A 22,152-nucleotide genomic window follows, 5' to 3' on the forward strand; every position below is an offset into this window, starting at 1 on the left:
CTTATAAGCGCCGGCAGGAGGCGCTTCTCCGGGGAGGAGACTGCGGCCGAAACTGCGCTGCGGGGGCGGGGCTACTTCCGGCCAGGGAGACGCACGCGATGGGGATTGGGCCTCACTTCGGCCCGTTGAGCCAATCAGATGCGTCCGCGTAACGCACCTCTCCTGAGCCCTGATTTTGCATCAACAGAGATTTTATTAGCTCATGTTTTACCAACCGCTTCTAGTACACTAACACATAGACTCCTGTCTTTACCAACCGCTTCTAGTACACTAACACAGACTCCTGTCTTTACCAACCGCTTCTAGTACACTAACAGAGAAAATCCTGTCTTTACCAACCGCTTCTAGTACACTAACACATAGACTCCTGTCTTTACCAACCGCTTCTAGTACACTAACACAGACTCCTGTCTTTACCAACCGCTTCTAGTACACTAACACAGACTCCTGTCTTTACCAACCGCTTCTAGTACACTAACACATAGACTCCTGTCTTTACCAACCGCTTCTAGTACACTAACAGAGAAAATCCTGTCTTTACCAACCGCTTCTAGTACACTAACACATAGACTCCTGTCTTTACCAACCGCTTCTAGTACACTAACACATAGACTCCTGTCTTTACCAACCGCTTCTAGTACACTAACACAGACTCCTGTCTTTACCAACCGCTTCTAGTACACTAACACATAGACTCCTGTCTTTACCAACCGCTTCTAGTACACTAACACATAGACTCCTCTTTACCAACCGCTTCTAGTACACTAACACATAGACTCCTGTCTTTACCAACCGCTTCTAGTACACTAACACATAGACTCCTGTCTTTACCAACCGCTTCTAGTACACTAACACATAGACTCCTGTCTTTACCAACCGCTTCTAGTACACTAACACATAGACTCCTGTCTTTACCAACCGCTTCTAGTACACTAACACATAAAATCCTATCAGATATTATTACCAACTAGTTTGTTTTACCACATAAGTTTTTAACATCAGTCTTTCACTCCTCTGATCCGTTTCTTTACCTCGCTTTTACTGCGGGTCATAAACTCCACTGAACCCAGTTTACATCAACTCATCACATTTTGGATTACTACTGGTGCCAGCGCAAAGAAGAAAGGGCTCAGAGCCGATCCTTGACGTAATCTCATCAAGGATCAGCTCTGAGCCCTTTCTTGTTTGCAGTGGTGATGGACAGGTTGACGGACGAGATCAGGCAGGAGTCTCAGTGGACTATGATGTTTGCGGATGACATTGTGATCTGTAGTGAGAGTAGGGTGCAGGTGGAGGAGAGCCTGGAGAGGTGGAGGTATGCACTGTAGCGAAGAGGAATGAAAGTCAGTAGCAGCAAGACGTAATACATATGCATGAATGAGAGGGAGGACAGTGGAATGATGAGGATGCAAGGAGTGGAGGTGATGAAGGCGTTTGAGTTTAAATACTTGGGGTCAACTGTCCAAACTAACGGGGAGTGCAGAAGAGCGGAGAAGAAGAGAGTGCAGGCAGGGTGGAGTGGGTGGAGAAGAGTCTCAGGAGTCATTTGTGACAGAAGGGTACCAGCAAGAGTTAAAGGGAAGGTTTACAAGATGGTAGTGGGACCAGCTATGTTGTATGGTTTGGAGACAGTGGCACTGATGAAAAGACAGGAGGAGGAGCTGGAGGTGGCAGAGATGAAGATGATAAGATTTTCACTGGGAGTGATGAAGAAGGACAGGATTAGGAACGAGTATATTAGAGGGACAGCTCAGGTTGGACGGTTTGGAGACAAAGCAAGAGAGACAAGATTGAGATGGTTTGGACATGTGTGGAAGAGAGATGCTGGGTATACTGGGAGAAGGATGCTGAATATGGAGCTGCCAGGGAAGAGGAGAAGAGGAAGGCCAAAGAGGAGGTTTATGGATGTGGTGAGGGAGGACATGCAGGTGGCTGGTGTCACAGAGGAAGATGCAGAGGACAGGAAGAGATCATCCGCTGTGGCGCCCCCTAACGGGAGCAGCGGGAAGTAGTAGTGGTAGTAGTAGTAGTAGTAGACTGGTGCCATTGCAACACTCAAACATCTGCTAAAGCATTTGGAGCTAATGTTCAATTTACTTGCCAAAGATGTCTTCATTTTCCAAAGACTTTTAGTCTCCCCAACGTTGACAAAGACGCACATCTGTCCTCATCAAAACACTAAACCCACATCCATCTCTTCATATACATTTTAATGGCAAACTACAAGGAACTAAACATTGACAGTTTAAACTGTTAAAATATTAAACATGATATATCAACTGATAAGTAAACTTGACAGATTGTACTTGCTAATAATAATTATTAAAAATGAATTGGGGTTTCAAATGTTAAAATATAAGGCTACATTCACCTTTTGCAGATGCCCCTTTGAGCAGACCTGCCACTTCCTAGTGCAAAGAATTGGTTCTGCTAGGTAAGATGACATACATACATATTTGTACAATAAGACTCCATCGCTGCATGCCTTCAGCGGCCATTTGAGGTATACAAACACATAGTTCTATCAGTAACACAACATCCCAAAAGTGTGGTCATTTGTCAGTATGTGTAATTTGTGATCTTGGGCTATACAAATAAAATTGACTTGACTTTACTGGAAAAAAACAAAACGGAGAAAGCTCATTTACCTCTATTACAGTACAATTACATCAAACCGGAATCAGAAACTGTGCAGAAATTCACATTAAATAACTAGCGGTACATTAGGCTGGCCAGATTATTGCATCTCTCAGCTAAAGTCAGTGTTTTACTCATTCACAATCAATTCAATTAAATATTTACTGACTAAGAGGTGGAAAGAATGGTACAAACAGCCTTGCTGCAGTGGATTTTGGCCCCGTTACGATAGTCTACACCTCGCTGATGAGACATGAATTCAACTCTTAGCTGAATTAGCCGGTTTCTAATTCAGTACTAGGTTCTACTGCATGTGTGTCTCCCATCCCACCCAGAATGATGTTTAACACTTTAATTTCTAAAGTTCCTCAGACAGATGGATCATTTCAGGATTGCATCGGAACGCACCAGGATGCTCTGAACATCTGGCCCAAAACCCACCAGGATGCTCTGAACATCTGGCCCACATGCTGCTCGTCTGTATGTTCTGCTGTGTGGACTTCACAAAACTCAAAAAAAGGTTTTTATAATGGAAGTGTTTATGGCCAAAAAGAGACAACATTAAGTTTTCTTCCCTAGTTTTCTTGTTCTTCTGAGTATTTATCTTCTGAACATCACTTAAGCCTCCTGCAGACTGTGTGATTTTAGCAATCCTATAAGTTTACTGGAAGCCACACTGTGCGATATGGATCTAATTAACTTGGGTACGACATCGAGTGTGACGTATGTAGACTGTACAATGATAACACTACTGAATCGCAGGCTACGACGCAAGTCCATAAAACGTCATCGGTGTGTGTGCTGCATCAGCGTGTCATCAATCTACGCCGCTGGTAGAGCAACATGACGCCAAGCAGGAATCGAGTCCTTTCAATAGTCGCCACAGCTTGTTTTGTTGCTCGTTTTGTTGAATCCATGACATTTGGGTCACAGATGCTAACAGTGTGTTTGTGTTTAGCACCAGCAAAGATTCTGCATCGCATTGATAGTGTGTCATTTCGTGCTGCATTTCTATTGGTTGGTCAGTAGACGTAGGTCGTAGCAGCGGTCACATTGTGAGATGGTCGTCCTAAATTTCGGACGCTGTCAGACTTTTGTCTCAGGTTGTCTTCAGTGGCAAGACCATAATAACGGCCGTCTTTGAACCTGTCTCACAGTGCGACGTAGGACCGCCGTTTTGGAGCCACGACCAAAGATATCGCCACGTTTAGTCATCTTTCATCCGAGACGGCCCAAATCACAGTCTGCAGGAGGCTTTAGAGAAAGAACAAATACATGATGTGCGGGGAGCTGATCCAGACCGGAAATTCTTAAGACGATAAAGACATTTGTTAATTTAAGCTCCCAGGTGCGGACACGGGGGTTGGACAGAGAGGAGTTTTATTCCTGGGCCAGAAACACTTTTTCAACACTTGACCTTTTTACGGCATATTTCATGTGAACGAAACAAAAGCAGTAGACAGGAAAAGTTACCGGCAAAGAAGTATTTTTACCCCTGGCATGAACCAACCACTGACTGTAGGTCCCATGACAAACAGTGACAGACTGAGGAGGGCAACACCTTGATGAGGACACAGCTATACTGACTGGGTGCTGTGGTTCCACGGCCTACAATTTACTTCAAGATTTCTGAGGAGCTGTTTGTTTCCATCCGCCATGGTACGAGCTGATGAATGACTGACTAAAACACGTTTTTCTTTTAGATGAACTTTTTCCATCAAGGCACTGCATAACGAAGATATGCAAGACAACAAAACCTAAGATGCGCCAACAAAACTCTTTGGAGTTTGTGAGAATGGCTTTAAACTGTGCCCAATGCATAGTTCCTCCCAAATGCATCGGCCCGGTTCCAGGATGTTCTGTTCTGGATTCTGTGTCCAGAGGGAAGCTCACAGGAGGAGGGGAGACCCGAGGAGATCGATGCAGGCTGGAGCCGACATCAGGCAGGATCCAAAACAGCCAATCACGATTTGAAATGCACTGGACAGAACTTTGGAAGGGAAGACAAAGAACCCGGTCGGACCCGGAACCTGCCGTACTAACTTTGCTGGGGGGAGGGAGCGGCTTTTTTTGCGCATACGTCATCTTTATAAAGAGGATCGGAGCGCAAGGTATAAACCAGCTTTTACAAATCCTGCCCTGGCTTTAACTCAGAATACACCAGTCCCTCCGCTGAGATGGCGTCCCCGAGCCCTACTGTCCGCAATGGCTGTTTACAGACCAGCACCGGCGTGAGGTGAAAGGTCACATTCCCACGCCGCCACACGGTGACGGGATCTTCCGGGTTTAACGACAGCTTCTCTCTGGGCTCGCTGTCGGAGCTGTGGAACTCCATTGGGGCTTTCAGCTCCACCTTGTAAACATCAACAGACCGGAGCCCGCAGGCCTGCGTGCTCGCCACACGCGCCCCCGCCATAACGGCCGCCGCCTGGTTTCCCCAGTAGCCATCCACCGTGGCCAGGATGTGGTACGCCAGGGTGTGGAAGTGGATCCGTGTGAGGTCCGCCTCTGAGGAAGGGTCGCTGTGGCCATGCTGATCCAGGATCCAAAGGAGAATGTCGCTGACCTGGCCCACGTCTGGGATCCCCTTCCAGGAGGTCAAGTCCGCATGTGGACCCTTTCCTGCCTGGGCAAGGAACAGCAGCTCCTGTTCATTCAGACCAATGGAGCTGACAATGGGCATGAACTGCTAACAGGAAACAGAAAACAAACAATTAAATACAGAGATAGAGACCAGTAGAATACAGACAGATACATTAAACACACAACCGCCAGTAAATCAGGTTGCTCTGATGTTTGCCCACCCTCTTCATACATGACGTCAACATGCATCCTGCGTGATCCGCAGTCTACAGGTCATACTTCATTTCAGCAGCAGATGTGACCAGAAAACGTCCTACAACTCAACATTTCAAAGACTTGTTCATAAATCCCTTGGTACAACTGAACACACCCGACTACTAAAATAACCACCAGAGAGGAGGTGGAGGTGGGTATCTTGGCATCACGCTGGACAATAAACCATGGATATTCATAGACGCTGTCAAGCAGAGACGAGCTAAGAAACTAGCCGGTCCACCTCCTCTTTCTCCTTCTCCATCATAGTACTGTTATTCTAATACTTCTCTATGGGGCCACCTGGTTTCTCAGCATGCTGACAGTAGTCAAGTGATAACATGGGAGGATGTCATTAGGAAGACCTCCATGTCATACTGCCATGTTACAAGAGAAGTATGTAGGAAGATGCAGAGGACAGGAAGTGATGGAAACAGATGATCTGCTGTGGCGACCCATAACGGGAGCAACAAAAAGTAGTAGTAGTAGTAGTAGTAGACTGTAGTACAGTACAATGTCTGATTTACTGGGTTATGTATCCCGTGACCCTGAGAGCAGGATAAGCGGTTTGGATAATGGATGGATGGATGTATCTATTGATTTATATGCACTACAGTGGGACTTGCATCAACTGTGAGAAATAATAATGTCCTCTCTGAGGACAATAATTTATGTATGATTACAAGCAGAAAAATCAAAACTATACAAATCGGAGTGTGATCTCCACAGCAGAGGGCCAGTTCCTCTCCTGTCCACACACAGTAACAACGTAAACGGAAAGAAGCTCAGTGAAACTTAAGTGAATGGATCCACACAGAAAGCAAACATAGACAAAAACATGACCGGTGATGGACAGCGTCCGATACTTTCCAGAACAAGCTAGATCAACGTGAACGTAAAGCACGTGAAATATCATCAGAGAAAGTGATACGCTGTGATCCGCCTTTAAGCGAAGGAACGAGAAAACAAATTTCCATGTTCCAGTCAGAAATGACGAGACAGTCTGGATGCACATGAACGCCAGGTGTAGTGAAGACCATCCACTCGCTATCAGAGACAATCCCAACCGCTCCATCCAGCCAGCCATCCATTATCAGAACCACTCATCCTGCTCTCAGGGTCGCGGGGAGGCTGGAGCCTATCCCAGCGGTCATTGGGTGGCAGGCGGGGAGACACCCTGGACAGGCCGCCGGGCCATCACACAGGGCCGACATACACACATTCGTACCTAGGGACAATTTAATACGGCCGATTCACCTGACCCACATGTCTTTGGACTGTGGGAGGAAACCGGAGCACCCGGAGGAAACCCACGCAGACACGGGGAGAACATGCAAACTCCACACAGAGGATGACCCCCCAAGGTTGGACTACCCCGGGGCTCGAACCCAGGACCTTCTTGCTGTGAGGCGACTGCACTCACCACTGCGCCACCGTGCCGCTATCCGAGACATGTCTGTGAATGTTCTCATTCATCCAGGTCATGGTTATCCAAAGGAATTGAATCGAGTGCAACATATATATACCAAGTCCAGTTGCACTCGATTCAATTCCTTTGGATATCCGAGACATGTTTCTTAATTCTATCACATTTGGGGAAAATTGTGCTTTTTTTCTAGTTAATGTCTTGTCATGTGACACGTGATACAGTTTTAAGACATTTGACTTCAGCTCTGGCGGCACGGTGGTGCAGTGGTTAGCACGGTCGCCTCACAGCAAGAAGGTCCTGGGTTCAAGCCCCGGGGTAGTCTAACCTTGGGGGTCGTCGTGGGTCGTCCTCTGTGTGGAGTTTGCGTGTTCTCCCCCTGTCTGTGTGGGTTTCCTCCGGGTGCTCCGGTTTCCTCCCACAGCCCAAAGACATGAAGGTCAGGTGAACCGGCCGTACTACACTGTCCCTAGGTATGAATGTGTGTGTGTGTGTGTGTGTCCTGTGTGATGGCCTAGTGGCCTGTCCAGGGTGTCTCCCCGCCTGCCGCCCAGTGACTGCTGGGATAGGCTCCAGCATCCCTGCGACCCTGACAGCAGGATAAGCGGCTCGGATAATGGATGGATGGACTACAGCTCTACGCCTCAACATGTACCTCCTTCATGATGCTGTTCATGTAGTCTCTGTCGGTCATGCTGGCCAGCTCCAGGTGGATGGGAACCTCTCTGGGGATGTCAGATACGGCCACCACAGCCTGCAGGAGCACACATTTGCACAGCATTAAGATACTACCAGACACAAAGCCCACTTGATTTCAGGCACTGCCATGGTGCAGCTCCTGAAGCTACAAGAGCGCAATCCAATGGCAAAATGGTGTTGCGCTGCCTGTCTGCCTTTAAAAATATTTTCTGTTTAAACATGACTGACTTATGTTTGTGGGTATCCAGGGAGGGCGTTTTAGATAACTGTGATCATTTTGTTATTCTAAAAATGGACAGAGTAATAAATTCCTAACAAATGTGTAGCTGATGTGCCAAAAACGTATATTCAAATTCCTATTCAAGGAACAACACTTCATTAGCTTCAAAATAAAAAATATTTTATTAATTCTGATGTGTGATGAACAATATTCACAAAAAAACTCATCTCCACAATAATTTTTTTCTTTGTGGAATTTCCCCCTCTCTTTCTCCCTAGTTGTACCTGGCCAATTTACCCCACTCTTCTGAGCCGTCCCGGTCGCCGCTCCACCCCCTCTGCCGATCCGGGGAGGGCTGCAGACTACCACATGCCTCCTCCCATACATGTGGAGTCGCTAGCCGCTTCTTTTCACCTGACAATGAGGAGTTTCACCAGGGGGACGTAGCGCGTGGGAGGATCACGCTATTTCCCCCAGTTCCCCCTCCCCCCCGAACAGGCACCCCGACCGACCAGAGGAGGCGCTAGTGCAGCGACCAGGACACATACCCACATCCGGCTTCCCACCCGCAGACACGGCCAATTGTGTCTGTAGGGATGCCCGACCAAGCCGGAGGTAACACGGGGATTTGAACTGGTGATCCCCGTATTGGTAGGTAATGGAATAGACTGCTATGCTACCTGGACGCCCTTCCACAACACTCTTTTACTTTGCTGCACACCTTCCTTTTGTCTACTGGTCACACAGGTCATGCTGATAACAGTGGCCATGCTGGAGTTTAAACCTACTCTCTGCTGAGAGGCTAGTCAAGTCTTAGACTGTAAAATGGAACGTGACCTCCTTCAGCCTCTCCTCCCAGAGCTGTCTCCCCTGGCCTTCCATCATGTGCAGGCCCGACAGAACCACCAGGTCGGGCTGGAACTCCTCCAGGCTGGCCACAAACGTCTCCAGAGGGCTCATCTCCCCGTTGGACACGTCATGAGAGAAAATGAAGCGGCTGGCCTGGGGTGCCTGAGTCGAACCCCACCGCTCACCTGAGGATGTAGACGGAGGATCAGATTCATTTCTCACATCAGGCGTCGCATCTGAGAAGACCGAGTTTGCATCTGTCTGGCATGAACACCTGTCACGTCCATGTCCACCAAGACATCTGGGCTGCTTCCTGAAGGTAGCTGTATCTTAACCCAGATTCAGATTCTCTACTGTAAATGTACTTGTACAAAGGCATAAGGCACATATCATAAGCTGGCAGTTTATGATACAATGCAAAAATAGAGAGATTAAAAAAAATAGACAAAGTGCAATGTCTCGATGCATGCTCAGTCATCCAGGTGTGGAAATGGGAATGAAATCCAGTTCATCCAGATACCAAGTTTAACTAATTCAACTTTTATGTGCAAAGTTATAAACAAGAACAATGGTGACGTGGTTTTTATTGAGTGAGGTTTAAAACAGGATGAAAATATTTGCACAAGTAAAGGTTTGGACATGAAACAGTACATAGATATGCTGCAGTAGAAATAGATTATGTAATCAATATATAGATAAATAAATATGATGGGCAAGATTCAAGCTGAGTGTTAAAATGTCCGGCCTCTTCAGAGCTCTGCCTGTGGCTCAGTTCCAGGAAGAACCATAAATCTTGATGGAGTGCCTTTGAGCCATGCAGACGTGGAAGCGCCACCTGTTAACATTTCCTGTGCTGGTCTAGAAGAAAATACTGCTGGTCTAGAAGAAAATACTGCTGGATGCGTAGTCCAGTAGATTGACCAAAGTATTTAAAATGTAGAAGGACTGAGGCAGATTTCACACAGAGAGACAGATATTCACATTATGGGAAGATTATTTCCCTCTAGAATAAAGAGGAAGCCTCCACACGGACAGTGATGGAGGGAGGAGAAAGAGGTGGTCCTCCAATTATTCAGGTGAGGAAGAAACTGTTGTGGCTGCCATGGAAACACAAACCAATTGAAAAACTGATCTGATTTCAAAAATCATACTAATAATCCAAGTTTACATATTTAAGTGAACAAGCATAATTAAGATTCATGGAGAATGCAAGCCAATCACTGGTTCTGTGTAAAAACAGCTTTAGATGTAGGAGGTGAAGCGTGACCGTCTGTCCATGTGTGTGTGCATGTGTCAAACCTCCTGACTGGATTACCGTGTCCAGAGGGATCACCACATGCGGTCAGAAACACAGAAACATGAACTTTGGAGCGTGAAATGTGCGCACACTGATGGATAGTGCAACCAGTGACAGACCGGAGAGGAGAACCGCGATCATTGCTAGAGAACTGAGAGATGCCGGATTGGCATCGCTGCCCCTTCTGAAACCTGATGGGCAGACGAAGGACAACTGAAGGAGGAGAAGGGTGGCTACACTTTCTTCTGGAAAGGAAAAGCTGCTGATGAGCCCGGGATCCATGGTGTTGGATTTGCCATCAGCAACCAGATCATCAGCCACCTATCTGAACTTCCTGTGGGGATCAGTGAGTGTCTCATGACCATCCGCTTGGTGCTTGCCAACAACCAAATGGCAACAGTTGTGAGTGCCTATGCCCCTACTTTAGACTCTGAAGAGGAAGTAAAAGAGACCTATGCCTGCTTAGATGAGACACTGTCAAGAACCCCCAAAGAGGATAAGATTATTCTCCTAGGAGACTTCAACACCAGGGTTGGCTGGGATCAACATCTCTGGAAGGGCACTATAGGAAAGGAAGGCATCGGGAACATCAACTCCAATGGAGTTCTGATTTTTAGCAAATGTGCTCAGTACAACTTCAACATCACTAACACTCTTTGCCAGAAAAACAAATTTAAGGTATCTTGGAGACATCCCCGCTCCAAATAGTCGCATCTCCTTGACTATGTCATTGTACAAACCAGGGATTGCTGTGATATGAACATCACCAGGGCCATGATCAATGCAGATGACTGCTGGACAGATCATTGCCTCATCTGCTCCACGATGTCCATCAAACTCAAGAGGAAGAGGAGGGTTCAAAAGAAGCAGATCTGGCCAAGACTGAACCATCAAAGCCTGAATGAAACTGCCACCCAGCAGCGACTTCAGGTCTCTCTAGGGGAAACCCCCCAACAGGAATATCCTGATGACACTGAGAAGCACTGGAGCCTGCTGAAATCCACCATCCTCAACACCTGCAAAACCGTCCTTGGGTAGAAATCCAGAAAAAACAAGGACTGGTTTGATGAGAATGACACAGTGAAAGAACAGCTCATCTCCAAGAAAAGGAAAGCCTTTCATGCCTGGTAAAAGGATGTAACCTGCAAAGATAAGAGTGGCTCACTCCAGAGCCGAGGTGGACGTTCAGAGACAAGTGAGGGAGCTTAAGCAGTCTTGGTGGACAGAAAAGGCTCTGAAAATCCATTTACTGGCAGACCCGGGTGACACTTGAAGCTTTTTCAGTGCTACTAAGGCTGTCTATGGTCCAAGCAACCGTGGCTTAACCCCCCTGTGCTCAAATGACAGGCAGGAGCTGCTGAAGGACAACAATGCCATTAACGCCCAATGGAAGGAGCACTTCTAAGAACTCCTCAACCGCAACAGCACAGCTGAACCAGACATTGCCAGCCACATTCCGCAAGAGTCCTATCAGAGAAGACATTGGGGAACCTCCCACCATGACAGAGGTTCACGATGCCATCAGAAGCCTTAAGAACAACAAACACACCAGTCCAGATGGGATCCCAGTTGAGGTCTTAAAGGAAGGTGGACCAGAGCTCCTGTAAGACATCCATGCCCTCCTCCTCAAGGTCTAGGATAAAGAAGAACTTCCCTCAGAGCTCAGGAATGCTCCAACAGTGGCCATATTCAAGAAAGGGGACAAGATAGAATGAAGAAACTTACACAGGCATCTCACTCCTGTCAACACCTGGCAAAGTCCTTGCTCGGGGTCTTGCAAACCGACTGTTACCACTGGCTGAGGAAGCATTTCCAGAATCTAAGTGTTGCTTCCACCCATCCAGAAGTACAGCAGACATGATGTTTACAGCATGCCAACTCCAGGAAAAATGTTGTGAACAATGGCAGCCTTTGTACATGGCTTTCATAGACCAGACAAAGGCCTTTGACTCAGTAGACCACCAGGCTCTGTGGAGCATACTATCAAGCTATGGCTGCCCTGGCAAATACATCAGAATATTGAGGCTTCTACATGACGGCATGTCAGTCACAGTGCTCAGCAACAGCAACTCTGAGTCAGAGCCCTTCACTGTGGAAACAGGGGTCAAACACAGATGCATCATTGCACCCACCCTGTTTGTCATTTTTATTGCTGCCATACTCCATCTCATTGGCGAAGAGCTGCCACAGGGGAATCCCAATCCGATACAGAACTGACAATAGGTTCTTCAACCTTAATTTGTTCAAGGCCAAGAGCAAAGTCTGCAACATCACCATCATGGAGCTTCAGTATGCAGATGACAAAATCATCGCAGCACACTCCGCAGAAGACCTCCAGGACATTCTGAATGCCTTTGCCGAGGTATACAGAGCCCTGGGTCTAGCATTAAACATCAAGAAGACCCAGGTCCTATATCAACCTCCACCCAACTAGCCATCTACCCAGCCTATCATAAAAGTGGACAACAAAATTCTTGAAAACATTGATCACTTCCCCTACCTCGGCAGCCTTCTCTCCTCAAAAGCTGACATCGACTCCGAGGTCAACCATCACCTGAGTTGTGCCAGTGGTGCTTACACCAGACTCAGGAAAAGAGTCTTCGAAGACCAAGACCTAAAGACCCAAACAAAACTCCTGGTCTACAGAGCTGTTATTCTCCCCACCTTGCAGTATGCAGCAAAGTCATGGACCACCTACAGCAGACACCCGAGAGCCCTGAAACAATACCACTAAAGATCCTTACGAAAGATCCTGAGGATCAGCTGGAAGGACAAACGCACCAACATCAGCGTTCTGGAGGAAGCCAACATGACTAGCATCACCATCACAATAACGCAGCACCATCTCCAATGGACAGCCATGTCCTCCGCATGTCCAACACATATCTCCCTAAACAAATCCTTTTCTCCCAGCTGAAGGAAGGTCAGTGAGCTCCTGGCGGGCAAAAGAAACATTTCAAGGCCAATATCAAGACCAGTCTGAAGAAATTCACATCAAAATCACATCGAGCAACTGGGAACACGTTACACTGGATAGGCGCTGCTGGAAGAAATCCGTGCAGGAAGGAGTGGTACGTCATGAAATGGAACTCCACTGTGCTGCAGAGGAAAAGCGACAGCACCACAAGGAGAGAGAAAAAGGCTCAACCACCACCACCACCACCACTTTCCCCTGTCCACACGGCACCAAAGTATGTGGATCATGGGTGGGCCTCTACAGCCATCTGAAGACACACAAGTAGACAACCCAACGGAGAGGACAGTCATACTTGCTAGGAGTGACTGCCGAGGATAATTATTTGTGTGTGTCTGTGTGTGCGCGTGGTGTGCGTGTAGGAAGACGTGTGTATGTTCATGTATGTGTTTGTGTGTGTGCGTAAGTGTGTGTGTGTGTCTGTGTTCATTGTCTTGTTGCTCTTCACCTGCTTTGTATTCCAGGATGAGGTGGTATTCATCAGTCTCTTGGAGGGACTCTGGGGGAACCACAATCTGCTCATCCAGCATCTCGTGAAGTTTGGGACCGATTGGCGCACACAACAACACCTGACGGACCAGGAGCAGTTTGGTTCACGCTGACATGGCTAAGCCGGTTCAGGACACAGACTGTTTTAGTACGTTCTTTTGTGGGGTTTATTGTATGCAAGCAGATTTAATTATGTTCTGATGGGAATTAGGCCTTTAAATTAATGTCTGGAGTTGCAAAATAATGCCCAAGAAGTTTATGGAGGATTTCGTTTCTAAAATGTAATTAGATTTGTAGTCCACAGAGGTTTTTCATGAAAGCTGAATTAACCTGTCAGACCATTCAAAAAACATTTTCCCTTGATAAAATGCAGCCTCTTTAAAAATTAGTGCAGAGATTATGATTTGTTTATTTTCACTTTTAAACAAATTCTGCATTCCTGGTTTCCTGTATGAATTATTGTCAAGTGAAGTTCTGTGAAACTTACAGGCCCCCAAACTGACGAAAGTGGCTGACTTGTACTGAAAGGCATTGTGGGTGAAAAGTTACCACATGGCTGATTCTCTGTAGAGGAAAATGCATTTCACATCCTGGCTGAATATTTAAACGGGCCTGAAAAAAGTCTGCTTACCAGCTCTCCAGTTCTCTTTGGTTTGAAGAGTTTTAAAATGAGGGTAAGTGACTCACCATTAAGTCAGGGTATGAGGCAAGTTTCTGACCGATGAGGGCGGCATTCCCTCCGACGTACAGCTGAGACAGACAATGAGAATACCAATGAGAAGCAAAAGTGAATTAAGAATCAACACTTTTGCCCCTCTTCCACAACATGGTACCGGCTCAACTCGACTCGCAGTGTCGTTTTCCATCACCGTAGCAGTACCCCCTCAGTGTAGCTGGTCTGCATTGATTTTGGTACCCGCTCCAGTTTTTTTGGAACCTTGACAAAGGCGGTACCAGAAAAGTGGTAACAGTTACCAAAATGCTGGTACTTTCCAGTAATGGAAAAAGAAAAAGTCGAGTCAAGTTGAGCCGGTACCATGTAGTGGAAAAGGGGCATTTGACAACACAGACGTGTTTTTTTAAACTTTAGTTATCCAGAGAAAGCCGATCGAGGCAATGCCTAGCTTAAAGTAACATACGGGAACACATACCACTCGATAAAACGACAACTCTGAAGCTGCTGATGGTTTGGTGTCCAGCTCAAGGGCACGTCAACCTGTTGTAGTTACTCGGAACTGTAGCGTTCTGGATTTGAGCAAGCCACAACGTCCGTCCACTGTCTGACCTTTAACCTCTAGGTCAACTCCAGAGATTTACCCAGAGCACTAACCGACATCTAGACGCCGAGAGAGGTCTATGTAGCGGCTCTGACTGAACCGGCTTGCTTAAATCCTCTAACAGCCAAACATCACTGGGCCATTTCTCGCCTACTTTCCAGTCACGCAGTTAAATGCAACATAAAAGTTAGTTCTTCTGCCTTCTACCACATTTAAGATTAAATAGATGCTTTTTTGGTCCCCCCCCCCTTTTTCTCCCCAATTGTACCTGGCCAATCACCCCACTCTCTGAGCCGTCCCGGTCTCTGCTCCGCCCCCTCTGCTGATCCGGGGAGGGCTGCAGACTACCACATGCCTCCTCCCATACATGTGGAGTCACCAGCCGCTTCTTTTCACCCGACAGTGAGGAGTTTCACCAGGGGGACGAACCACGTGGGAGGATTATGCTATTCCCCCTAGTTCCCCCTCCCCCCCGAACAGGCGCCCCAACCGACCAGAGGAGGCGCTAGTGCAGCTACCAGTACACATACCCACATCCGGCTTCCCACCTGCAGACATGGCCAATTGTGTCTGTAGAGATGCCCGACCAAGCCGGAGGGAACACGGGGATTCGAACCGACGGTCCCCATGTTGGTAGGCAACGGAATAGACCGCCACGCTACCCGGACTCCCAAATAGACGCATTTTATAAAATGTCTTTGTGCACTGGGGTAATCTAACATCTATCTACACTGAGACTACAAAGAATGCTGCCCAACACATCTGGCAAACTTCCCCTTTTCAACCAAATATTGTCCGGCTGAAGTCTAGACGCCAAGATGTTTTCCCACCCACCAGCTCGGCGAGTAACAGAGTCTCACCTTCGCCCCGGGGTACTCGGCCGCTGCCTGTGCTATTCTCTGAAATGTCTCCCGATCGCTGAAGAAACGCTCCGCGGCTGCTCCCCGCGCCATGAAATGGATGAAGGCCTCCTTCAGGTCCTCTTTTGAGTGCAAGACTTCATGATCTAGACCAGAACCGGGATCCATGGCCAAAGCCTGCAGCAGTCCAACCCCAGAGACGACCACATCCACACAGGCGTTGACCCTTCAGAAAGAGAAGAGAGACAGTTACGTAAAAATATGAAGCAAGCCGGGCACTCAGGTGACTGACCCGGCAACGTCACAATGCCGAGTTTGACTGTTCAAACCCCGGTGCTGTCTTCCGGTTCAGCCAGGCATCACACTTGTCAGTGTTCTTGGGGGGGGGGGGGGGGGGTGGTAGGGGTACTGTGTCCCAACATTGTAAATAGTGTCTCCTATAGGTGGTGGGGTATCTGTACAGCTGGTGGAGGATCTGGGGGGAATAGTGTGAACCTCCACATGTTACGTTCCCCGGGAAAAACCTGCTACTAGCAGGTGAAGAGGAGCAGTCAGCGACTCCGCGTGACTCACAAGTCACACAGATACTATCAGGATGTGAAGTGTTCCCTAGAAAGCTCGAGAATTATGGGGATTGTCGTAGCCCGTTTGTTGGCTATGCAACAGGCACAGTGTATAAGCTGTTATAAACAACTATGTCATTTGCATAAATCAAATAAAAGCAGTTCATTGTAGAATGGACTCAAGAAACTTGAGTTGGTGATGGGGAACTGGCTTCAGGCATTTGCTTACACCAGAAATATCTTCCATCTAGTTGTCACGTTCAGCGCTGAAAGAACGAGTAAGTAAATAATCAGGAAGACAGACAGACAGACAGACAGACAGACAGACAGACAGACAGACAGACAGACAGACGGACAGATATTCACCCTACTGCCACTCTGCTCCACTGCTGGGCAGGCAATTTTATCAGGGTGTCCCAGGCGGTGGAGATGACCTGCTCAAAACTGGGCTGCTGGCTTTGGTGGTCTGGGGCAGACTGGGAGGCTGGCAGGGTGATGTACTGTAGGAGCTGCTCCGGTAGTTCAGGGCTGGAGTGGTACAGAAACCCCACAGCTAAGGCCAGCAGGGCAGCTGCAGATGCCCTCCTCCACATGGTGCTGCACCACCGTCCTGAAGAGAGAAAACAACCTGGGCTCAGCGGTCAATACATTTCTACCTTCAGCAGGTTCTTCATCAACATTAAGGCCTCCTGCAGTCTGGGGGTTTTTCTTGTGGTCCTGGACATTCATGTGTAACATGAACAACCCTCCCACGGATACAAACCAAGACTCTTCAGATTCAATCCTATGATGCAGGACTGGGGAATGATACAATATGATCATTTATCATCTTTCAATGGTGTTGTATTAGGATGAAATAACGATATTGTTTTGAAATTGAAATGAAAGCCACTTTATTCGACATTTGTGAGAGCAATTCATATGTGATGTTTGCTTACATTTAATCTGTCACCATGTATGACCTATACCACCCATCCATCCATCCACCCATTATCTAAGCTGCTTATCCCAATTGGGGTCACGGGATGCTGGAGCCTATCCCAGCAGTCACTGGGCGGCAGGCGGGGAGACACCCTGGACAGGCCGCCAGTCCACCACGGGGCCGACATATTCACACCTAGGGACAATTTAGTACGGCCGATTCACCTGACCTACAGGTCTTTGGACTGTGGGAGGAAACCAGAGCACCTGGAGGAAACCCACAGAGACATGGGGAGAACATGCAACCTCCACACAGAGGACGACCCTCCAAGGTTGGACTACCCCGGCGTTCGAACCCAGGACCTTCTGGCTGTGAGGCGACCATGCTAACCACTGCGCCAACATGCTACCTGACATATACCATGTTTAATTTTGTTTTACATTGCTGAGATAGATGCTTAAAGTCCAGGTGTAGCAGAACAAAGGTAGTCTTATAAGGCGTCTCCTCCAGGTGCACAAATAAAGGCCTGCTGTTAACTGTTGGTTGATAGCAGAGGAGACTCACTGAGTGTGGCAAGTGTGTACACATTAATTGGAGAAGTGGCCTTGGTGGGATGAGAGCTGGAAGACATGAGATAAGGAGGGGAAGAACAGACAACTGCCCTATAAGAGAGACTGTGGTCTATTGATCGGCGCACATTCAAGCGTCCAGGCTTGGATGCGTCCGTTCACTGAACATAAATCAAAATCATGCGACAATACTGTAAGAGGGCAGCAGGGTGGCGCAGTGGTTAGCACAGTCGCCTCACAGCAAGACGGTCCTGGGTTCGAGTCCCGGGGTAGTCCAACCTTGGGGATGGTCCCGGGTCGTCCTCTGTGTGGAGTTTGCATGTTCTCCCTGTGTCTGTGTGGGTTTCCTCCGGGGGCTCCTGTTTCCTCCCACAGTCAAAAGACATGTAGGTCAGGTGGATCGGCCGTACTACATTGTCCTTAGGTGTGTGTGTGTGTGTGTGTGTGTGTGTGTGTGTGTGTGTGTGTGTGTGTGTGTGTGTGTGTGTGTGTGTGTGTGTGGTGGCCTAGCGGCCTGTCCAGGGTGTCTCCCTGCCTGCTGCCCAATGACTGCTGGGATAGGCTCCAGCATCCCCGCGACCCTGAGAGCAGGATAAGCGGTTCAGGTAATGGATGGATGGATGGATGGATGGATGGATGGATGGATGGATGGATGGATGGATGGATGGATGGATGGATGGATGGATGGATGGATGGATGGATGGATGGACGGATGGACGGATGGATGGATGGATGGAATACTGTAAGAGATTTTTGTCTCGCTCCTCATTTACTGTCAGAGTGGAATTAAATAATTGCCAAGACAACATTATAGTCTTACAGTGAGTTTGTCTTCTGCATGTAACCCACCCTACTGTACAGGGGCAGTGGGCAGCTGCAGCACCCAGGGACCAACTCCAGTTCTTCTTTCCATCGCCTTGCTCAGGGGCACAGGCAGGAGTATTAACCCTAACATGCATGTCTTTTTGATGGTGGGAGGAAACCCACGCAGACACGGGGAGAACGCGCAAACTCCACACAGAAAGGACCTGGGACGGCCTGGGGTTCGAACCCAGGACCTTCTTGCTGTGAGGCAACAACCACTGGGCCACCGTGCCGTGGTCTAAACTGATGATAACGAGAATCTTTCTCACACAATGAGATGAAATATCTGAGGGAGTATTAGTTTTGATTTGATATTGTACTTTACAATTCCGATCAGTTCGATGTGAAAACCATCAGTTGGATTCTTACACATGGCATCGTTATTCCCGTAAGCAGACATCCTGACATATCAGTCAAGTGCCCTGTGATTATCATCATGATATTCTCCATATTGGCCTGCATTACTGTGATGTCATCGAGTGTTTAAATCTGAGAGGAGGTGCAGCACAGACTTGGGAGCGGGAAACCTTCTACAGGTTATTTTTCTTTTTCCTATAAATACCCGAACTTACATACACACAAACCTTTTAGGTCACAACAACTCAGACAAGTTGCTGTGAATACTTCTGGTTATGAAATCTGAGTACGCTTCTTTACATCATAGTATAGTATAGCATAGTATAGTATAATCATCATAGTAAAGTATAGCATAGCATAGTATAGTATAGTGTACTAGTATAGTATAGTATCATTTTCCCTTCTACTCAAAAGAATCCCTCATAGTTTTCCCAACTACTTTATCCGTTGTTTTCTTCACTGAGACATAGTACACATTTTAACATCCCAGTTTCAGACAGCCAGTCAGCCAGCTGGTCCTGGTCCTGGTCCGGGACTGCTGAATGTACTGACTGGCTGGAGCTGCGCTGTCCACCATGGAGGGGTAGATGTGGATAAACCGCTGCTATACTGCCTCCTCTCACCGCTAACTCCTCTCACCGCTAACTCCTCTCACTGCTGCCTCCTCTCACCGCTAACTCCTCTCACTGCTGCCTCCTCTCACCGCTAACTCCTCTCACCGCTAACTCCTCTCACCGCTAACTCCTCTCACTGCTGCCTCCTCTCACCGCTAACTCCTCTCACCGCTAACTCCTCTCACTGCTGCCTCCTCTCACCGCTAACTCCTCTCACCGCTAACTCCTCTCACTGCTGCCTCCTCTCACCGTTGCCTCCTCTGAGCAGTTCGTGTTGCAGTAACAGGCTGTATTGCCTTACAGTTGTACTACAGTATTACCTTACAGCTGTACTACAGTATTGCCTTACAGCTGTACTACAGTATTGCCTTATAGCTGTACTACAGTATTGCCTTATAGCTGTACTACAGTATTACCTTACAGCTGTACTACAGTATTGCCTTATAGCTGTACTACAGTATTACCTTACAGCTGTACTACAGTATTACCTTACAGCTGTACTACAGTATTGCCTTACAGCTGTACTACAGTATTGCCTTACAGCTGTACTACAGTATTGCCTTACAGCTGTACTACAGTATTGCCTTACAGCTGTACTACAGTATTGCCTTATAGCTGTACTACAGTATTACCTTACAGCTGTACTACAGTATTACCTTACAGTTAAGGTGAGATGCCTTACAGCTGTACTACAGTACTACCTTACAGCTGTACTACAGTATTCCCTTACAGTTAAGGTGAGATGCCTTACAGCTGTACTACAGTATTACCTTACAGCTGTACTACAGTATTGCCTTATAGCTGTACTACAGTATTACCTTACAGCTGTACTACAGTATTACCTTACAGCTGTACTACAGTATTGCCTTACAGTTAAGGTGAGATGCCTTACAGCTGTACTACAGTGTTACCTTACAGCTGTACTACAGTGTTACCTTACAGCTGTACTAGTGTTACCTTACAGCTGTACTACAGTATTACCTTACAGCTGTACTACAGTATTGCCTTACAGTTAAGGTGAGATGCCTTACAGCTGTACTACAGTATTACCTTACAGCTGTACTACAGTATTACCTTACAGCCGTACTACAGTGTTACCTTACAGTTAAGGTGAGATGCCTTACAGCTGTACTACAGTGTTACCTTACAGCTGTACTACAGTATTACCTTACAGCCGTACTACAGTGTTACCTTACAGCTGTACTACAGTATTACCTTACAGCCGTACTACAGTGTTACCTTACAGTTAAGGTGAAACCCCCGGGGGGGGTGCTGGGGGGCTAGGGGCTGCAGACCTGCAGCAGTATCTTTAGCCTGCTGGGATTAGCGAGCGACCTAATCTGGAGACCAGCACTGTGAGCGTCTCTTCGGACTCGGTCGTCTTCTAAAGAGACTCTCATTTATAAAGCGGCGGCGGCGCCGCGTCAGGAAGCAACGCTACTTAACAGCACGTACCGGAGTTCAGGCTTCGGGCTGGACGATCAGGAAGGGTCCTGTTTCCTGGCGCGGCGGCGGCGGCTGCTGGTGCTGGTGCTGGTGCGGCTCCGGGACTTGGTGGCGGTGTGCGGACTGCTCGCTGCTGTTGCTGCTTACCAGTGTGGCTGAAGTCAACGAAGGTGCGCTGATTGACAGACAGGCTGCGTGGAGGGTTCAGCGTACAGGACTTCCGCCTTTCGTCCCCCTGGCGCATGCGTACTGTGTGAAGCCAATTCGAAACGTGTAGGTCCTCAGCAGCGGGCGGCGATCACCGGCTTAGTCCGGGAAGAAGCCCCGCCTTCTCCCTCATTTCAACCAATCAGCGCTATGGAAGGCTCCGTCTCAACCAATCAGACGTGTGGCAGGCTCACCGCGGTACGTGTCGGGAGTTCGAGAGCGAAGAGAAGGGAACCAAGCCACATTTGCTGCACTAGACAATATAGCGCCACTTTACTTCCTCTTAAAAACAACAAAGCTGTCAAGACTTCGAGTTACTAGGCGAATTCAGCATGCTGCATGTAACCCAAACTCTGGCACTGCAAGATGCGTTTTATTTTTATCTTTATTTTCTGCTGTCTGACTTTGTACGATTGTATATGGAAACGTGTTCCATAAAGAACGGAGAGAAAACAAGTTTTCAATTTATTTTCCAATATTTTCAGTTTTAATGCAAATGTTTTTCTTTCTTTTTAATTTTATTACTTTCTATTCAGTTTATGTATTTTTCATCATCTAGTCCAGTGTTTCTCAACCGGGGGTGTAATTGCAAGGGGTCCGTGAAAATAAAATATCTTTTAAAAAAAAGATCCTATGACATTTATAGAAATAGGATTATTTTACTCAGATGTGACCGAGACCTTTATCTACCTAAACTATAAAGGGTAACAGGACTTTTTTCTCTAATTACATCTGTTTCACAAGTGTAATCTGTTGTATTTTAATAAGAGATCTCGCTCCCGTTTGCATTGTTGAGTTACTGCATACATATTCTGTTTTGTTACATATATCTGAAAGTTACTGAATACATATTCTGTTTTGTTACATATATCTGAAAGTTACTGCATACATATTCTGTTTTGTTACATATATCTGAAAGTTACTGAATACATATTCTGTTTTGTTACATATATCTGAAAGTTACTGCATACATATTCTGTTTTGTTACATATATCTGAAAGTTACTGAATACATATTCTGTTTTGTTACATATATCTGAAAGTTACT

General features: G+C 47.2%; 1 protein-coding gene across 3 annotated transcripts; it reads right to left on the bottom strand.

The window, feature by feature from the left end:
- Positions 1-2,200: 2,200 nt before the first annotated feature.
- adpgk (ADP-dependent glucokinase) lies at positions 2,201-21,028 on the bottom strand. 3 transcript variants are annotated; one of them, XM_056281299.1, is made up of 8 exons: positions 20,908-21,028; positions 16,493-16,736; positions 15,564-15,789; positions 14,114-14,176; positions 13,386-13,506; positions 8,655-8,851; positions 7,554-7,652; positions 2,201-5,323 (listed from the first exon to the last, which is right to left on the bottom strand). In XM_056281299.1, exons 2-8 carry the CDS (start codon positions 16,717-16,719, stop codon positions 4,763-4,765), a joined length of 1,494 nt encoding a protein of 497 aa, XP_056137274.1. In that variant the 5' UTR covers positions 16,720-16,736; positions 20,908-21,028; the 3' UTR covers positions 2,201-4,762. The 3 variants fall into 3 exon arrangements, with proteins under 3 accessions (XP_056137274.1, XP_056137273.1, XP_056137275.1); XM_056281298.1 differs by having other exon boundaries at positions 2,201-5,326; XM_056281300.1 differs by lacking the exons at positions 14,114-14,176; positions 15,564-15,789; positions 16,493-16,736; positions 20,908-21,028 and adding an exon at positions 13,914-14,005 and having other exon boundaries at positions 2,201-5,326.
- Positions 21,029-22,152: the final 1,124 nt, after the last annotated feature.

This window comes from Lampris incognitus, chromosome 6 (genome assembly GCF_029633865.1).
Source record: "Lampris incognitus isolate fLamInc1 chromosome 6, fLamInc1.hap2, whole genome shotgun sequence".
Taxonomy (NCBI): Eukaryota; Metazoa; Chordata; class Actinopteri; order Lampriformes; family Lampridae; genus Lampris; species Lampris incognitus.